The sequence below is a fragment of the Neolamprologus multifasciatus genome, chromosome 13, assembly GCF_963576455.1.
Source record: "Neolamprologus multifasciatus chromosome 13, fNeoMul1.2, whole genome shotgun sequence".
Classification (NCBI taxonomy): domain Eukaryota; kingdom Metazoa; phylum Chordata; class Actinopteri; order Cichliformes; family Cichlidae; genus Neolamprologus; species Neolamprologus multifasciatus.
In genome coordinates this window covers 9,916,796-9,936,346 of record NC_140451.1, presented here as the reverse complement: position 1 = coordinate 9,936,346, position 19,551 = coordinate 9,916,796, and the positions used below count along the sequence as shown (strand labels likewise).

At 39.6% G+C, this 19,551-nt stretch overlaps 1 protein-coding gene across 2 annotated transcripts in view; it reads left to right on the top strand.

Moving 5' to 3' along the window:
- The window catches only part of rab11fip2 (RAB11 family interacting protein 2 (class I)), a 39,731-nt gene that overhangs the window by 4,336 nt on the left and 15,844 nt on the right, over nucleotides 1–19,551 (top strand). Inside the window, exons 3-7 of one of the 2 annotated variants that reach the window (XR_014877735.1) lie at nucleotides 238–644; nucleotides 2,160–2,514; nucleotides 3,407–3,467; nucleotides 6,093–15,142; nucleotides 16,985–19,551. The exon at nucleotides 16,985–19,551 is cut by the window's right edge and continues 15,844 nt beyond it. Coding sequence is in view for 1 of the 2 variants with exons in the window: in XM_085183475.1 (XP_085039601.1) it covers nucleotides 238–644; nucleotides 2,160–2,514; nucleotides 3,407–3,467; nucleotides 6,093–6,317 (1,048 nt within the window). In the remaining variant the exon portion in view is untranslated. Of the gene's footprint in view, nucleotides 1–237; nucleotides 645–2,159; nucleotides 2,515–3,406; nucleotides 3,468–6,092 lie in introns of both variants that reach the window. The other variant, XM_085183475.1, reaches the window with a different exon arrangement.

Below are 19,551 nucleotides of genomic sequence, written 5' to 3'. Positions count from 1 at the left end.
AGTAGCCATAAAGATGTATGTAAAGCCCATTAGAAGGAATGAGGGCTATTTTTCCATTTGTCATATTGTTTGATCGTGTAAGGACTTTTACCACATTCTGACTTTGTATCCCTGTCTTGCTGAATTATGTTGCATTATGCGTAATCAACTCAGAGGATTTCTATAAACCCTGCTCTTTTTATATAAATTGTCTCATTGAATTTGCTCAGCTTAAGCTTCCTGCACTCTCATTTTTAGCTGGTATTCCTTGGAGTCCAAGCCCGGGAAGAAGAGGAAAGAACGAGGTCGCATTCAAGTCAGCATTCAGTTCATGAGGAACAACATGACGGCCAGCATGTTTGACCTCTCCATGAAGGAAAAGCCCCGCTCGCCTTTTTCCAAACTTAAGAACAAAGTGAAGGGTCGAAAACACGACAGCGGCTTCGGTGACGCTTCTTCAGCCATCTTGCCTCGGTCCGCCGTGTGTGATTCGGAGCCCAGCCGTCAGTCCGGCGCACCAGAACGTCAATCCCAGCCTGAAACAAAAGTCAAGAGACCGCTACTCGCTGGGGCCCATAAACTCTCTGCAGCGCATTCCATGTCAGATCTCATCGGGACCCACTTTCGACCCAAACTGGATTCCATGAACTCCATAGAGGAGAGTGGTGAGGACCAACGCTTCTGTTTTTCACAGTAGTTTTGTATCCATACACAGTAGTACATTTGTCCCTTTTTGGTTTGGTATACTTTTATTGCTGCTAGAGCGATCTCTGAAGAGGATTTTGATACTGTTTTAAAACCAGTTCTCATATTAACTGAAGCTGCCGGTGCATTTTCGTTATTGTGTTTATAAGAACGGGGGAAAGTGGTTTAAGCAGTCGACTGGGATCCAAAATATTTCAGTGAAGACTCAATCTTAAGTGTTAAAATTATAGAGAATAGTCAGAATGACACTGTGGTGCATTGTGGCATCCTGTCTGTCAGGACAATGTTTTAGTGTTTGTTTGTTACAAATATATGGCTCTTATAGTGTTAATCCACAATTTCATTGTACATGTGCAATGTCTCAACTCAATAAGGTAGTAATGTAGGCCATTTATGTCAGTCTTTGACATTTTAGTCGTTTTCTGTTTTTAAGCTAAAATTTTCCATCTCAACCAGTCTCCAATTTACCAGTTCTTTCTGCAAAGTTAGTGCAGCTGTAACTCATGCAAACAGTAGTTGTGATTCTTATAGTAAAGGTGAGATGTTCACTAGAATGTGCTGTTAAAATGTAACATGTCAGAGTGAAAAATAAGTTTAGTGATAATAACAAAAAAAAGAAGAAGATATTTTTCTTTATTTTTGCTGTTGCTAGTTTTTAACTGTTGTGATCACACTGATTCTTCTGGTTCTATATATTGACACAGTATTTTATTCACAACATAAAGAAAAACACTCGTTAATGAGTGGAGGTGTTCATTTTCAAGACCAAATACCCAATCCAGGGTTTGCCATTTGGATTTGACCAGCTACTTATTTATGTTACTGCTTCACTTTTACCTATAAATTCGTCTTTTGGGTTTTCAAACCTGAATGAAAAACATGGCTCACTTGCACACTTCTGCATCATTATATTTAAAAATATAATATCTATGATTTTAATCATGCTGGACTCCACAGATGCAATGTGGTAGTTTTGTGATAAAACAGTAAAATTCTTATTCTTACCAAGTGAAGCTGCAGTCAGACAGTTATCATATTTATCTGATTTACATTATCAATAAGTCATCTCTTGTCCACTAAGGGTACAGATAATCAACGGGTAGATAATCAGTACCCTGTGATAAGTTTGAATTTGTATTGAAAGTTTCTTTGCCTTGAGGTGGAGGGGAAACCAACCTCAAGTTCTAAAGGTCTGAATGCAGTTGTAGAGGTTAAAGGGCAGACGTAAAAATATATAAAACTGTATGGCAGACTCATGTAAACCAGTGCTGATAAAATATTAGTTGGATAGGCTGCTTGACCACCTCAAAGAATGGTACAAGTGTTTTTTTTAATCATTTCTTCTATGTCTAAACTGATGATGAATTGAGTTCACCCAATCCCTTTTAACAAAACACTAACCCCCCCCCCCCCAAAAAAAAACAAACAAAAAAAACATATTTTGTTTCTTATTACATTTCTAATTTATCTTGTAGGAAGTACAGGTGGCCCTCACAGGCGTTCCCAGAGTGAGGTGCCAGGCTTCCAGGACGACGAAGCACACGGTGACCCTTTCACTGATATCACTGACACCCTGCCACAGAAGTATGCCACGCTCCCACGCAACCGCAACCCATTTGAGGGGGAGCACGGGCAGCTGTGGGACCGACCAGAGCGGAAGGAGAAAAAGGAGAAGGTCAGCCTACTGGAACGCGTGACAGGAAAGAAGGAAGGCCGCAAGACCAGCAATGGGGGGCGTTCAGGGAGCTCTGGAGATCTGCGTTCCCCAAACCCCTTTAGTGGAGACTCGCAAGCAGACACTAACCCATTCAGCTCCAACTACAAAGCCAGGTTGTCCTGTTTTTGTTTGTATTTGTGGTTAAGTTAGCTTTATTGGCTATATTAGCATCATCACTTTATTTGACTTTTTCTTTTCTTGTCCCAGTCAGGAATAACAATGGGAGTTTTTTCTAAAAAAAAAGAAAAAAACGCAGAAATTTACAAGAGAACACACTTAAAAACAAAATGTATGTTGTCTTATTAAAACAAAGACAAAGTCCGTTTTCGGCTCCTGCAGAGCAATGATTGCAGCATGCTACTTGTGTCTTTTTCATCACAATCAAGGAATCTCAAAATCCCAAAACATCATCTTGGAATGCCAACGGAATAGTCACTGCTCCACAGGATATTTGCTTGACATTCCAGTAAAGTTCTCAATACCTTGTTGATTGAAATCTACTTTCTGATAGACCCTCTCTCGCTCTCTTTCTCATTATGTTGTCAAATATTATTTAAACATTTCCACTGAGCCAGTTACATCTTTTTCCGGTGTTACATAAAGAGTTGGTGAGCACTGTAGCTAAGTTCTGGTTTATCAGAGTGGAAGGTGTCATTAGTGGCTCTTTAGAGTGCCTGGGTTTGATAACAGAGCCCTCTGAGCTATAGTAATGAGATCCCCTGAAGAGATAGACCACCCAATTAACCACTTATCTCTGTAGGCACTAGTCCATCATCTTTACTGCTGCCTTTGTCATACACTAGCTCAGCGGTCATTTGTAATGTAGTGCATGGGTGAAAAAAGGTGTTTTCAAGTTTATTATTTATTCCTTGTTAATGTATTTATTATTATTCTCCTAGCGCAGGACATGAGTACATCAGAGCTTCTATATTTGCAAAAGTCTGCTAAAATACAGAGTGCAATGCTTTAATGTGATTACTAACTTTGCATTTGGTTGTTTTGCAGTGACAAAAAATTAACCGGACCCAACATCACCTTTGGCCAGAAGAAGAAGGACAAAAAAATAGTAAGAATATGTTTTAGAAAGTGATATAGTTTCATATTACCTGACTGGCTGAAAGTGTAGAGGGAAAAAAAGAGTGCAACAGTTACATTTGTGTACATTTTATATGTAATGCTGAGCAGATTTTGTTATTGAGGACTCTTAAGCAGCTGGTGACATTGATTTGTGAGACCCCTGAAAACTCAGACGTGCCATTCAACTAATTAGCAGCTGCACACATCGGTCATCATGTCCGATCTAATCATAGTTTGAAGTGGTGTGAAATTTCGGCCTGTAAGGTCAGTTGTAGTGATGTGCACAGATTGTTTAATTGCTGTTTGTTTGGGGTTTTTTATGAGGCAGGGCACAGAAATACTTAAAGATATCATTTTTACCTTATTTGTAGATAAAGTTTTTAACTCTTTAGTAGTTGCTAGTTGTTCAGTAGTTAAAATTCGCAGACTGTTACACAGCAAAACTGATATAGATGAAGGAGCAGGGGGAGCAATAGCCGAAGTGATGCCTAAATGAGAAGGAGAATGCTGATAATGGCTTTCCTCACCTTTCTTTGTGGGTGTTGAGGGCTGTCGGTATCCACACATGTGCCCCCGTGCATGCCGCTGTGCCTCGCAGAAATGGCAGCTCCCATTTCCTCTGCTTCAAGGCCCTAATTAACTACACGCAGGAGGGAGGGAGGGCAGTGAGAGATTTCAAAGGACTGAGCTTTTAGATTCTCAAAGCTGAGCTCATTAGAAACTGTAATGACACAACTGGAGAATGCCAAGTGTGCGCCTTATCTTCTCCTCACTACTGATCGCAGAAAAATGGTCATCATTACTTTGCCAGTTCATGGTCATTTCCAGGCCTTTGTCACCAACCACTAAAGCTCCTGATTATTATGCCGTGGGGGTGTGTGTATATATATATATATATGTGTGTGTGTGCATGTGAGAGGGAAAGCGAGTGTGTGCATGTATACACGCTTGTACGTGAAACCAGCATCCTTCCATATGGCTGTCTGCTCTCTTATTCCCTCTCCGATGGCTTAAGTGCAGTATCTTTCAGTGAGATGGCTTTTTTTGGGGGGTAGGTGTGTTTGTGTGAGGAATAGGTTACCGAGCTCTGTTCCTGAAACCCTCCTTACGTTGGACATTTAATCTCTGTGGCAAATATTTCATTTTGGTTTGTGTCGCCCCACAGTAGCCTCTATGCTGTTAGAAGCGATAAGATACCTGGTAAGCAGTCCTGCTCCAGCTCTTTCTGCATTGTCTTTACCCAGCAGTGAAGGCTTGAATGGTGCATGGGAGTGGAAGCTGATAAGTGTGGTATTTTAAACAGGGTGAAGGCTTTGCTGTTCTATCCGTTCAGGGGAGGATGCCCAGCACTGAAGCGATAAAGTGGTCCCTCATTAAAAACGATTACAGCTCCTCTCATACCCGCGCAATATGATCTGCACATACTGTACCACCCTGCTCTGTCCAACTAGATTGTCCTCAAAGAGCAAAGCTGGGCTTGGGTTGCATTCGTATTTTGGCATTTATTAGCGTGACCTTTATTTGTAGAAATATGCAGCCTGGCATTTCCCCCTCAAAACAAAGATTAAATTGTTTTGGTAATCTTTATTGTTAAGTACTGGCAGATTATTTGGAGTTTTTGCCCGAGTCGTCTTGAATTAAAGAGTATGTGTTTTTAACACTAGAAAGCAAAGACAAAGATGTGCTGTAGTGTCAAAGCTAAGTCCTAATAGAGTAGTTAAGCTATAAGGGACCTTATAGGGTGCTTGTTTTTCACCTTTAGATAGGTTACTGTCCAAAAGTCATGTTCCTACTGGCATTATTTGATTTACTGAAAAATGTGCAAACATACATGGAAATACAGTATAAGTTAAAACAGAATTTGTGCAATTCTAACAACCTTGAAAGTCAATTTTTGATATGACCACCTTTATTCTATAATTGTCTGAGGGAAGCTTTTTGCAAAAACCTTTCTGCATTCATAATTTTATCAGTTTTGACAGAGACTCAATCACCAGAAAGCATGAAGGAGCTTACACTTACCTCTCTTCTGACCACTTCCATACATATATATGACGATTACAACCAAAAATTCCAAATTTGGATTCCTCACTCCATAAGATCTGTTGCCACTGATTTTCAGGTCAGTTCTTGTGTAAATTGTATAATAACTTTCCTCAAGAATGACTTCTTGACAGCCACCTGTCCACTGAGACTGTTGTCTGAGGGGTCAGGTTCATCTTTCAAACTTTAATGAAACAATTGAGAATTGCCTCCAACATCCGTTTCTGCATTTTGTTCTTCAAGGATCAAAAGAAAAACTTCCCTGTGGTCACATGTGTGATAGGCCAATATCAGCCAAACAGTAAATCTTCAGGCGCTAGTGTAAATCAGAATGTTTATTACCGAATTCATTGACCAGGTCAGAGCTAAAACCCTACTATCCTCAGTTAGCCTTTATTAGTAGCACAACAAAAGATAAACATGTGACTCTGTGCCAAACAGCCTAATTAGTCAGCAATGATGGAGCATAAAGACTTATTGGTGCCCCGATCGTCAAAGATTTAAGCCCCCTTTTACAAAACATATGTATGCACAACATGGTCATGATCATTTCTTTGTTTTCCACTTTCAGGAGGTGACACAGGAAAGCGTGGCTGCCTATAGCAACTTGTCTTTTGAAGAGGTTGTGCAGGAACTCATCAAACAGAAAGAAGTGGTGAAAAAGAAAGATGCCCACATCAGGGAACTGGAGGATTACATTGATAACCTGCTGGTACGCGTCATGGAGGAAACGCCGAGTATTTTACGGACACCCTATGAGCCAAAAAAGAAGGCGGGCAAACTTTCCAAAAAGTAGAAAAAATGACCCAGGATGAAAAGGTACTAATGAAGGTTTAGCAATAGCTCACGAATCGTTATCAGGTGTTAAAGTGAGTGGGAACAAATAGAACTGATCAATTATTGAGTTACTATTCAGTGGTTAGTTTTTCTAGGCTTTTTTATTTTTTTAATATGTAGGTCATACAGGTTTTGGTCTTGTTTTGCATTCTTATAATTCCGTGTTATAATTTTGCTCATGATTACTTCTTGGAGTGTATTCTTAGGTACTTAAACAGGAGACATTCAGCTTATTGAAGTCACATCAAATCTTTTCACACCAACTATGTTTAGCTGTACTGTACTTGTAAACCAACACAGGTCTGTTGCACACACAGCTGCCATCAGCTGCTGAGAAGCTCTTACGGTGCAAATGCTGCCAAATTCGTGTTTACCAGATGTTGTAGTCACAGTTATGTGCTGTTTGCTGAGAGATGGTCTACAGGTTTATAAGATGAAGCTGTAGGTACTGCGTTACAATCAAAGTGCAAGTCCAAAACTTGCCACTTAAACTGAGGTGCACGTCACGGCATCAGCTTTTTGTCCCCAGCCTGCCTCGTGGTGCAGATGTGGACACATTCAGCTTTAGTGATTGATGTATTTTCTTAGAAACACTGGAAGATGGTTGTAAGAATTTGCTGACAGTTCCTGGAAGCCTGGTTTGTCTCTAGCTTCCTGAGGTGTGCATTTTTTTTCTCCTCAAGAACAAATGCACATTCCTTTTATCAGTTACTGACATTTTATTTTTTACTCTTATTGTGATGACTATCATTTAATTTTCTTTGACCAAGGCTCTTAAAGTCCCCGGTTGGAGGTGATAATTTTTACTTTAAGTGCAATAATCATATTGAAGGTAATGCTTTATATTCTGCTGGTAATGGTCTTGTTTACATTTTAATCACATGTTGGAGTAAAACTCCTCTCTTTATGTTGATTTGATAAAAAAGCTTGGAGTTCTTTGTTACTGATTGAACAGCCTTCCTCTTTTTCATACTTTTTATTTTTGCTCAAGATTGTGTTAATGCTACCATCTGCACATGTGGGTATATGCTCAGTCATTTTTACGTATCTATTTTTAAAGCTCATTTACAATGGGTTTGTAAGGTACCTGATGTTAAAAGCGACACTGTATTCCCATACCCCCTCCCACGACCTATCCTGTTGTGAAAAAACTGTAACTAAAACAAAAATTCATGCATATATATTTCCTATTTTAGGCTCAAATTCACTATGTACTGTGTGTCTTACCACTTTATGGGGTGCTAATGAGAATTCACTAATACGTTTCAGGGTAAATAACCAGTGATTGCCATTTAGATAACATGTTAACCATGAGAAGCTAACTGTTCTCATTTCACTTTAAGGGTTAGGGTTTCTATGTTAAACCATGCTCCTTAATTTTAATTTATCCGTTTGTCCTGACCAAATGCTACAGCTACAGGGCAGCTGCTGGTTCTTAAGTAAGGTTGTTCTTGGATAAAGCCACTTTTTATGTGTGATTGTGCCATAGACTGTAGAAAAATGGATGGATATAGCCACTGTGGTGTCACTTAGAGCTTTTGGCTTGTGGAAACCCCCATTCTGAGACTACAGCTCCAGCTGTTTAGCCATCTCTGAAGCCAAACTTGGTGATCAAAGGGCATCATATGCTAACAAATTGATAAATCGTAGGGTTAAGTTAAAAAAAAAAGTTTTTTAAAAATGCCACACTTGATTTAACAGGCTTGAAGTTGGTAATTAAAACATTAGAAACATTTTTCTAATGATATAATGATCTCCTGCTGGTCATTGGAAAACAAAAAATGGTGGCTGGCTTTGATTTTAGACCCAGGGCTAAATTTTTCTTTTATACAGTCTATGGCTTGTGCAACCTGTAGTATAGTCATTTAGTGATGGTTAGGGTTACATCTATAATTGTTTATTTCAGCTGTATTCACAGTGTTAAACATGTTTAATAGTCACATAACTGTCATTTACTCATCGTTGCCATGTTTAACAATATATCAAACATCTGCATCAGGCGATGTTTGATATATGAGGCCATGAGGAGGATCCATCTTATCCCGTTTAGTGGTTTTTGTACTATTTATGAGTTTTTAATTGTTTTGCAGTCTTGGAAATATTTGACCTTTACACTGTATGATACCAAATCCCATATGAGGCAAACTGCTACACTAGATCTGTGGAATTTCAACACAAACACAATTTACATTTTCATGAACATTACATCAAACACATTTTTTGGCATGCAAAAGTTATTACTTTCTTTCTGCTGTGGAAGTGGTCATTTTATCGGATGCTGTGCGAACGTAAAGCCAAAACCTTCTGTTACTGAATGTCTTGCGGGCGACTTTGAAATACTTAAGTCCGAAATGTATGTATACGGTACACTAACAAGGTGATCGATCCTTGCTTGCCTTTAAAGTATTTGGAGTATCCAAAGAAAACATTTCATAGGTGTGTTTTTATTCTATTGTTTCTTTTTTAATCCCATTTCTTTTTACCCAGACACATTATGGACAAGAAGTTACTGCTAATATTTTCTGTCTGATGATGTGACAAAGGCATCGGGTTTATTTCTTTGTATCGAAAATGGTTAGCTGATGTTTTATCTGTATGTTTTTTTGCAATGGTAACAGTGTTTGAATTAGCTTTTTGGAATCATGAGTGCTTTGTGGCTGAGAATCTGCTTTCCATGATGGACAAGCTTTCCTTCCAAGATTGCCTTCCAACTTTAGCTGAAGTGTTAATCCTGGGCTCGTATGTTTTGGGCTTTACTAACCACTTTAACCAGCCTGTATTGGTGGGCTGCCAGGTGTTCATTGATCTTTTCAAGCTCTTACGAATTCTATTGTACATTATGTATAGTCGCTCGCAATGTTTCTTCAAGCGCTTTTGAGTTTATACACATTTTGTAAAATGTTTGAAATTGTGCTTCCTGGGGAAGGTGTTATTTTACTTGAGTTCCAAAAAGCGATTCACTTTCATCATTTATTTCACATGCTTGGGAGTGGTGTTCGGGCGACTAACTCTCAAGTCTATAATGTGGTCCTGTGTTCAGACGATTAACTAACAAAAATATATTTTCTCAGATTATATATAATGTCAGTACATTTGTACCCTCAGGTTGTTTAGTTCGAATGAAAACTGGGGGTGACTAGTTCAAATTAATTGATTCTGGTTGTCAGTTTGTCTTTTAGCTTGATTGATACATTTGCTTTATGCTTTAACATAATTTGGTGCTTTGGTAGATGTCATATGAAAACACAAATCTAAATGAAAAGCATTGTGAAATTATGTTTGACAACAACAGTGCAAAGAGATATTTTGCACCCCAAAAAAGGAAAGATCTGCATCTATATTCCTTGGCTCTTTGCATAATGTTTCTCATACAATAAATCTGAATATGCAAAGCACTTAAAATGCTTGAAAGTAAAATTTCCCCCCACCATAATTTAAGTTTATTAATTGTGTATATGCATCAGTGTACACCTTAAATGTGTTGTAGGTAAATCTCCGCCCTGTTTCAACAAATAGTGAAAATACACTGGGATTTTTTTTTTTTTTTTCCTTCTTGATGAAAATGACATAAAGCTCCAGTTGGGGATCTGACAATCCTCCTCCTGGTAGTCTTTTACTGATAATATGATGCTGCTTGCCATAGGCCACATACAGCTGCCAGACACTAAGACTTAAGCTGCAGCTAAATCCCCTGACGGTGCTTGTAATGTGGCACACAGTTTTGAAGGAAATGATGACTGCGTTTATAAAAGATCTCGCTATTTAGCAAAGCGTCATCGAGTTTAGAGGAGTGAATGGCGTCGCCTGCACAGGGGCCAACACAATGAAACATGAGTGGCTCCAATATGATGGAGACCTAAAATTTACTTTTTTGATGTAAACATGTTGGGTCTACTTCTGTCTGTGTGTATGTGTGTGTGATTGGTTTCACAGTTCATTCAGACTTTCTAATGTTACGAATCAATGAAATGGATGTTTGAATTCTTGTCATTCCTGCATGTCGACCACATGTTTTGATTATGTCTCACTTACACACAAGTAGGGCTGCCATGATTAGTCGACTAGTCACGATTACATCAACTATCAAAATCGTTGACGACTGATTTAATAGTTGACGCGTCGTTTGAAGCTTTGTAAGATCACAAAAGACGCAGGAATAAGTAGGATTTAAGAGTGTAATAACGGACTGAAACAGAAGATGGCAGCACTGCATGTACAAGGATGCCAGCTGCCGTTAAACCCCGAAGAAGAAGAAGCGGTGTCCCAGAATTCATAGCGCAGCCCAGCTCAGTTTACAACAATGGCGGCAGCTAGTTAGTTTTAATATTACTCTTATTATTCTTTCTGGGTCACAAAATAAACGTTTAACATATTTTCATGCGAGAATGTAACTGTATAAACCTCAAATATCTGCTCAGTTTATCAAGACACCACATATTTTCAAAAGCGCTCCGACGTTTTCGGAGACGTCTGTTACCCACTAGCTCGATAGCTAGCCGGGGGCAAGGCTCACTAGAGCCGCTGAGAACACCGGACTCCCAGCAAATCGTTTTCAAACCCACTGCAGTCTTTCGCTACTCAGGTTAAGTATATAAGTCACTTAGATAACTTCAAAATGTTATTGTTTGGCTTTTTTTTTTAGTATTTTATTTGTTCCTCAGTAAATCGGTTTGGCTGAGATTAAAGTTATAGTTTTTACACAGCTGAATAAACGTCAAGAAGACAACTGATTATCAGAAGTGTGAGATGCTTGAGAATATACTCCCGTTATATTTTAGATAGCAAGGAGTTTATTAAACTTCACCGAAACAATCTGCAAATTTAAGTAAAATTTAATAAACTATCATCTTGTCTTTATTTTTAGTTAGCACATACCTTAAACACTTAAAGCTGTAAGCTAATGATAGTTATATAAGAGCAGAGGCATGCTGGGGCAATAAGCTGTACGTTTTACGTCCAATGGATGCACGATCTGATTTGTTGACTAATTGCAAAAATAATAGGTGACTAGTCGACTATCAAAATAATCATTTGTGGCAGCCCTACACACAAGCCAACTTGTATAGCTTTTACTCATCTAGAAACCTTTGATCCACTTGATCGGGTTCTAGTGGGTTCATTTTGATCAAACCTCATCACATGACCATGTTGTAATCTATTTAAGTCAAAACTGTATAGTTAACAAATGTGAAGGTAGATCAACTTTTTGTGTTTAATCTTTACACTTTAGCAAATATGCAAAACTTTCCTGGATGTTTGGGGATACGAATGTATGTTTTTTTTTTCTATTATTATTCTTATAATTATTGTAGTTATACATTGTGGTGTAGAAAATGTATGTATTATAACAGTGTAATGCTGTTAATGGTGACTGTATGTAAAGTGCCAACAAAAGCACTTCATAAGAATTTGGTGATGCAGTTTAACGTGCACCAATTCTCCATGTGCTACAGTTTGTAACACGAACTTTTAGATATTACCATGACTATTATAATTAAATCCCAAGGTTTCACTGGATGTAGCTTGAAAGGCACAGGTACGATTGTTTTAGTCCTTTTCAATAAAGTTACAGTAAGGAAAACTGGTGATTTGCTTAATTTATTTATTTATTTACTTTTGAGTCGCATCAAAGCCCGTAATGGTGAATAAATTAGGATTTTATGTGTTGTGAGTCTCTTTTGCAGTAGATCTGTTTAATCCATCATCCGCTTTATCCGGGGCCGGGTCGCGGGGGCAGCAGCCTAAGCAAAGAGGCCCAGACCTCCCTCTCCCCAGCCACCTCCTCCAGCTTGTCCGGGGGAACGCCAAGGCGTTCCCAGGCCAGCCGAGAGATATAATCTCTCCAGCGTGTCCTGGGTCTGCCCCGGGGCCTCCTCCCGGTGGGACATGCCTGGAACACCTCACCCAGGAGGCGCCCAGGGGGCATCCTTGTCAGATGCCCAAACCACCTCAGCTGGCTCCTTTCGATGTGGAGCAGCAGCGGCTCTACTCTGAGCCCCTCCTGGATGGCCGAACTTCTCACCCTATCTCTAAGGGAGACTGGGAGGGTGGCTGTTTAATCCATCAGTGCAGCTCAAATCTGATGCAAATCTTCCATAAAGTGGATCGCCGTCTCTTCCATTTAACACCTGTCCTGTGGATAAAATACAAGCCACTCTCAATTAACTCTGATCTCACTGGCAGTTGAACTACAATTAGTGTTTCTAATTGCGCTGATTTGTGTCAGAGCTTTTGTTTTCTTCCTGCTCAAAGCATCGCTTCCCTTTGTTCTGGAGAAATTCCCATGCCCTCCAGGCGAAAGAGAGAAGTGGCATCATCTGACAACTGAGTAGCAAGATTGCTTTTAAAAACTGCACTTTCATTTGCCTATGTGTGCAACAGCGCTGTGTGAAATCTTTTGGGAAAAGCACTTGTGGTGTTTACCAGCCAATGGCTTTTGTAAGAGGCGGTTCGCTTCCCTGTCTCCCTGCCACGTAGCTGGTTAAAACGCAACCTCTCCCTCGTCACCTCAGCGTGACGGTGCATCTCCAGCAGTGCACCAGGTGCCAGTCCACACCACCACAGCACCACCTTGGAGCTGACAATAGAAGCTGCATACAGTGAAAATGACAGACACCAGTAATATAATAAATGTTACAGGTGAGATGGCAGCACAGTCACCTGTGTTGGCTTAGTCACTGAATTTTGAGACTAAATTTAAGCTGGCTCTTGTCATTTAGACACCACCATAATGTCATAATGTTAAATTATAGGTAACAGAAGTGGCATCATACATAATAAATCTATTTTTTTCTTTAATGTTTATTAACTTGTAGTCTGCCTTGACAGACACTGGACATAAAAAAGCATGTAATTGGGGCTTTATGTAGGTGTCACCTGTTGTATTTATAAGGTAATTGGCATGCTCATTGTCATCCTTACACATTCATCAACAGATTGAATTTCCCTGATCCCATCTTTTGTGCGGTGGTGGCACGTGTCATCTGAGTGCCTACTAGACTGAAGCCCCATTAGTTCATTGTGCGTTATATCATATGGCTGTAATTTGAGGAAATATCTAACAAACGTGTTATGCAAGATTCTGTGGGCGCAGGAGTGCCCTCAGCGTGCCAGAAAGGGCCACCCACAGGTCACCTGCGCACCCCTTTAAATATGGATGGGCGTCAAAGCGGGGATCAGTGTCACCCTGCACGCGTCTGTGAATGGAAGTGCCTCGGGCAATCATGGAGAAACTTATATGACAAGAAATTCAGCAGATGGATGAGGTGTTTTAGGGGAAAAACCAGACCTATTTGGGCAGCTGGCTCGAACTAGCTGCGTGATCGGGGGCCAGATGTCAAGGTCAACCCCCTCCAGCTCCCAAGAGAATCAGACCCCACCCGCTCATCAAGCGTAGGACCCTTTGTTGCTGAATAGTTAACAATTTGCATAGGTGCTTGAGATAAATCAGGTGTCAAACACGCTGCGGATCCCTGTGTTGAGCATTGTGTTGATGGCATTGTCTTCCTCTGATAGCTGCCACGCGTCTGGTATCAGGTGAACAAAGCCAGATGACAACCAGAGCAAAGAGAAACCTATCAGCAGTGAAGCGCAAGCAAGTGTGAAGGTGAAGGAAGAGAACTCATTTAACTGCAAAAGTGATGCGGTGACATTAAATAAACATATATTAACCTCTAATATAATAGACACTTTTAAACTGAACTTCCCGAAGAAGAATCAACAGAAACTTTAAAATCCTTCATTCCCACAGCTATTAGGTCAGTTAACACTAACCATTTTAATTTAGGTTAATATTTTTATAATTGTTATGATTTGTTGTTGTTTGCTTTTAAAGACTGTAAGTTGTGTGGGTAAGATAGAAACAAATTCCCCCTTTTTGGGTTTAGCTCATCCTGAATATACGCTCACTGGACACTTTATCAGGTATGCTTTGCTAGTACCAGGTTGGATCCTCTTTTTCCTTTTTCCTTCCCTCAGAGGATTTTGGTCTATATAAAGGGACAGACATGGTCAGCAACAATACTCAGGTAGGCTGTGGAGTTTAAATGATGCTCAGTTGGTACTTAAAGGGCCCAAAGCATGGCAATGAAGCATCCCCAAGAAAACATCAACTGTCAATACAAGGCAGGATGGATCCATATCATTTGTTGTTTATGACAAATTCTGCCTTTACCATTAAAGTATTCAGACCTGACAATGTTGTTCCAGTTTTCTGTTGTACAGTTTTGGCGTCTGTATTGTCATTGTAGTGTTTTTACCTGAAAGGAGTGGCACCCAGGTCTTCTTCTACTGTAGCCATCTGCTTCAAGCTTTGATGTGCTGTGCATTCAGAGATGCTCTTCTGCATACCTCGGTTGAAAAGAGTCGTTATTTGAGTTACTGTTGCCCTCCTATCAGCTGGAAGAAGTGTGGCCATTGTCCTCTGACATCAACAAGGAATTTTTGGCCATAGAACTGCTGCTCAGGTCTTATTTTGTCTTTTTCAGACCCTTTCTGTGCAAACCTCAGAGATGGATGTGTGGGGGAAAATCCCAGCAGAGAACAGTTTATGAAATACTCATACAGGCAACCGACAATCATGCCATGTTCAAAGCTAATTATATTACCTGTCCTCCCCATTCTGATGCTCGATTTTAACGTCAGCAGGTCGACTTGATCATGTCTACATGTCTGCTCATAAGATACTTGTTTATGAGCGGTTGAACAGGTGGACCTAAAAAAGTGGCCGGCGAGTTCCCCCCACGCCATGTCTTCAAGCATGTCTCTCTTTTCCTTCTCCATCAGGTATTTAAGTTTGTATTTCTAACAGTTGAATGAATTCGTGTACTTCAGGTTTCAAGTGCTTCCTCTCAGATTTAGCTAACCTTACAGTTTATTTCATCTAATTGCATTATCATTTTGTATAGTATCTGGTGAAATTATTCTGTAAATATAGATAGCTGCTAGATAACTAATTGATAGCTTGTTAATTTAGCTAATTTCCCGGTTAGCATCAGCTAATTTAGTTTAGCAGGTAAACTTTAATTTTACCTGCGCCTTGTGAGGACCACTTGGAATCCTTTTATTACATTTTATTTTTTAATGTTGTTATTTATTTATTTATGTTAGACTTACCTTTTTGTAGGCTATGTAAGCAACTGGTCTCTTCACTGCCTCAGCAGTAAGTGGCACTTGGAAACTGCAGACTTCCATCAGCACACTACATGTTTGCCTGTAATCATTTTTAGCCTGCAGTTAGCATCAGAAATAACATGTGGAAGCATCAAGTCAGTGATGAGGAACTTTGATAATTGAATTTTCATGTTGTTCCCAGGGAAAAACACACCATAAATGCTATGTTGTATTCAGTTGTTGTGTTTATAATTTGTAACCATTAAATCTTACATATAATTCTGCTTGGAATTAAGTTAAACAGATTTTAATCTGAAACAGTGTCTATCAGTTTCCTGTTATTACTGTGTGGTATTTTGCAAAGTTCACTTTCTAACCATGATTTGCGATCGTCACAGCAGGCTAACCCAAAAGCAGGCGGGCTGCTCGCTGGATAGATCACATTAGAACTTCACTGCTATAGCTCTGCAAAGCCATGCTAAAACTGGAGTAATACAATCAATCAATCAGTCATCTCCTGACTTCACAGCACAGGAGAGCTCTGCTGGAATGCTGTTAAGCTGCAGATGTACCAGCCAAATTACTCCAGAGGGGAATTACCAGGCCATAAATCCAGACGTCAGGAGGATGGTTGTAGCCTATTTCACGGTTTAAAAAAAAAAAATTCATGCAACTTGTTTTCACAACTCCATAAAAACGTCTGGCTGTGCAGAGCTCAAACTTATCTTGGCCAACAGATCTAAACATGTTTGCATCCAAACATGGCTTCAGATCACAGGGACTTTAAACATCCTCAGAATCTGCTGTCATTCACCATGTCCTGACAGGCCCTTTAAAGTGAATGATCTGCAGCGTGACAAACAGTTAGAACAGCTAATAACCATCTCCCGCTCATTCATAATCTGCTATAAATCTGGGGCACGGTGCAGGTTTTACCGTCCTATAGATACAGGCTTAGTTATTACGTGTTGTAAAAGGCCCTTTCAGACTAAACATCTCCATCCTCAAGTGTTAAATATCCATCATCGTTACGTGTTTGTTAGTGAATCTAATTGGCTTTAGGAAAAACACATGATCCTTTCACCTATTTCAATTGTGCAGTTCTCATGTGAGTAGCAGGCAAACAACAGGCATACAGTCTAGTCAACACCACACAGTAACTACTGGCAACAGATTGTTGGCAGGTACCGGGCTTCATTATTGCTAATTAAGATGTATAAATATGCTGTCTGGCACTTTCCATCAAACTCAAAAAGTGCCAAGGTAGACAAGGTGAGGGCACGAGTACTGGTAGTGATGTTGCAGTGTGTACTCTGTGGGCACACTTCAGCTCAGCTGGCATACATCTGACTGATGCCTTCATGTGCCAGCAGCTAAACAAGCCCTGGTTTGAGGGGAGAGTGTTGCACATTTTAGGCTGAGCTAAGCAAAGTCTGCCAATGTCTTAGAGAGTCTGGCTTCACGGTGCCTCACACAGAGCACCTTGTTGAGACGCGTTGCCCGGTCTTCTTACAGATGATGGTAGTGGACGGTTTACAGGAGGAGGCATGGCCGGGAGGATGTGACATCACAGCACACCAGCGTGATAGTGAGTTCTAACCTGTTACTTTAATAAACCACAACTCAGTCTGCTTTTTGATTTGAGGCTTGCTTAGACATTTTAGAGATTTAACACTGGTTTGCCTGGCATCGCTTTCAATTTAGTTTGACATAATTATTTCTAAATTTCTATAAATTTTATTGCTATGTAAAGCAACACATTTTTAAGGTTTCTCAACAGTCGTATTTTGGAATAGTTTCAGGATCTAGGTTAGAATGCTTTCCAGAATACCATGAATATTTGTTAGTCAATACATAGTGATTAATTGTGATAAAAACCAAAACAAAATCAGTATAAGATGGGACCTTCATGGCTTCTAATTAGCACAAGCTCTTGTAAATATAAGTACTTACAGCTTTGACTAAAAAGGTGACCCATGTGATTATAAAGAGACAACTAGCAAAGTGTTAGGTTATGTAGGTAGTCTCTACTGACACCAAAAAAACAAGATGGCGACAGTCACAAGACTCAAATTGAGTCCATACGTGGCTGTTTGCCACATTTCTTTGTGCTGTGACACAAATGTGACATCAATCTTTTATACACCAAGATGACAAATAGTTTATTACTTTTAAAAAAAGGGAGCAACACCTTGCTAAATCTTGCTCACAAACCTTCTTCCTGCTTGACCTCATGGGAAAAGAAAGAAAGTGTTTGGTTTTGGACACAAGTGAGCCATTTGCCAACTCCTCTGCTTTCTTGGAAAGGAAAGAATCAGGTTTGCGGTACATTTTTGTTTGAGGAAATATAGTTCATAAGTAATGCCAGGAGCCACCAGGGAAGAGCAGGCATCAGAACTAAAGATAATTTAATTTGCATTCCCTGTGGTTCCTGGACTGGTCACCTGATTTTTATACTGGTTCTTTTGTCTTTTGACTTCTTTTTTAAGATGTGCAGTATATGACTAATAATGAACTTTTAAAGTCAGAACAAAAAGCATACCCTCTGGATTTAATTCTGTGTGGCCTCCCATTGTTAGTGCCAGTGACTCCTGGGGTTCTCCTTTTACACATATTTGCAAATGTGTTTTTGCAGACATCCAGGGAGCTTCCACTTGTGCGTGCAATGTAACCTCTCTTCATCCTACACATACCACAGACGGCTCTGTGACATGTTCCCAAAGTTTGGCTGCTGAGATGAATATTTTACATTATCCAGTGGATGATAAGGTTTTTTCTAAACGAGTTAGGTGTATTATCCATGATCTTTTATTTATTTTTAACCAGACTTGAACACTCCAAACCAAGTCATGTAGTTCTGCCCTAATAATTCAGATTTTGGCTTGCATTTTACTGAAACCTCTCTATACAACATGTGTGACAAGGACAGTTCTATAAATGAGGGTCACTGAAGAAAGCCTGTTATTCCTCTATGGTGACGAATTAGGAAAAAAATAACAATTAACCAATTGACCAATTAATAACAATCCTCTAATCTACAAAAAGTGATCATCAGGAAAGATCTATTGATGTTTCTTTGCTGTGAAAAGAGAAGCTCCATGGGCGTTCTGCACCAAACGAGATTTAAAAGGTCTTAAATCTAATTAATCTGAGATAAATAATGGTTTATGTCGTTACAAAATTGCTCATAGAGAGGATTGCAATACCATAACATGCAAAGTAATAAGTTTTAATGAAAGGCGTTGAAATGTCTGTCTCCAGCCTCATTCTCTCTGTTGGGTCTTCGCTCAGTAACTGCGAGCATTTACCTTGCACACTCATGTATACACACACAACCTCATTTTAGCATTTATTTTCAGTTAATATGTGCCTATTTACATGTGAGTTTAGTGGCTGATAAGATGATATTAATCCTTAAATATAGAAGGGTGTTACTTCCGAGGCTCATAAAAGAAATCTTTGGAAACTGATGAGCAAAAGTGTGTCCACTGATTCAAGTTCCTCACATTAGCTCCCTAGCACAGCACAGCCTTAAAGATGGCATCATCAGTCACCAGATAAAGTATATCGCTAGCATATAGTACATTTTGGGAGGAATCTTTTAACGTGTCTTTAGAATAAACCAATGAGAGCATGGTTTACAACACCGTGTGCTCAGTTTGGCAAGATGTTCCTCTTTCCTACCACATGACCCCTCCATAGTTACAGGTTACTGACACGTCTTTTTCTAATAAGTGGCTTCACCTCAAAAATAGATAATCCTAAAACACAGCTTTTCAGCTGACTTGTAACCAGTCAGATTTGCTTTAAAAGTCGAGTCTCACATAAACTTTATGCAACACAAAACCAACATGTCAGTGTTTCGTAATCCTCACTGCATGCCTTTGAGCACACTAATCACGGTTTGTTTTTCAAATATAACTTCACTGCAGATAATTGTGAAGCACTTCTCCAAACAGCCCAGAGTGTGTGACCAACAGTGCAGCCTCAGCCATATGGACTATCATCATTAGGACTGTGCATGTTCTTTTTCCAGCCTCCAGTGTTATGGAATGTCTCCACTGTTTTCAAAGTGTCACATA